The following is a 442-nucleotide window of genomic DNA, read 5'->3' on the forward strand; positions in this document are numbered from 1 at the left end:
CACGCGTTTCTTTTGTTTGTCTGGGGACGCACGGTGCGGCTGCCTGTCACCATCTGTCCAGTCGCTCCCGGAGTCCCTTTATTTTGTAACTAGTCACGTGTTTTCACTTACCACACCGTCCCGTAAGCCCCGGTGCCCACCTGCTTCAGATCCCGATATCGATCCGGTACTTCCCATGTCGTTTTGTTCACTTCTTGGCGACAATAGCCGGGTCTGACTCGCTTAGTCATTTCAGTTATTCAAATCAGAAGAAAAATATGAATTCTAAAAAAAACAAAAACAACAACAACGTTTCTCTTTGGCTGTTTGGCTTCGTGCGCCGTCTTCACACACCCATTGTCCAGGACGATCCACCTATGCGATCACTCTCACCCACATCACTGCGCAGCTCTGCGTGTCAGGCGCACAGGGCGCACCCTGAGGTCACCCGAAGCCACTCCCG

General features: G+C 51.8%; 1 protein-coding gene across 1 annotated transcript in view; it reads right to left on the minus strand.

Annotated features, from left to right (window-relative positions):
* Positions 1-412, minus strand: part of mapk12a (mitogen-activated protein kinase 12a) — a 6,718-nt gene extending 6,306 nt beyond the window's left edge. Inside the window, exon 1 of the mRNA XM_008312363.3 lies at positions 112-412. Coding sequence (XP_008310585.1) covers positions 112-230 — 119 coding nt within the window. The 5' untranslated portion in view covers positions 231-412. The remainder of the gene's footprint in view (positions 1-111) is intronic.
* Between the last annotated feature and the right edge of the window lie 30 nt (positions 413-442).

Source organism: Cynoglossus semilaevis, chromosome 6 (genome assembly GCF_000523025.1).
Source record: "Cynoglossus semilaevis isolate Cse_v1.0 chromosome 6, Cse_v1.0, whole genome shotgun sequence".
Classification (NCBI taxonomy): domain Eukaryota; kingdom Metazoa; phylum Chordata; class Actinopteri; order Pleuronectiformes; family Cynoglossidae; genus Cynoglossus; species Cynoglossus semilaevis.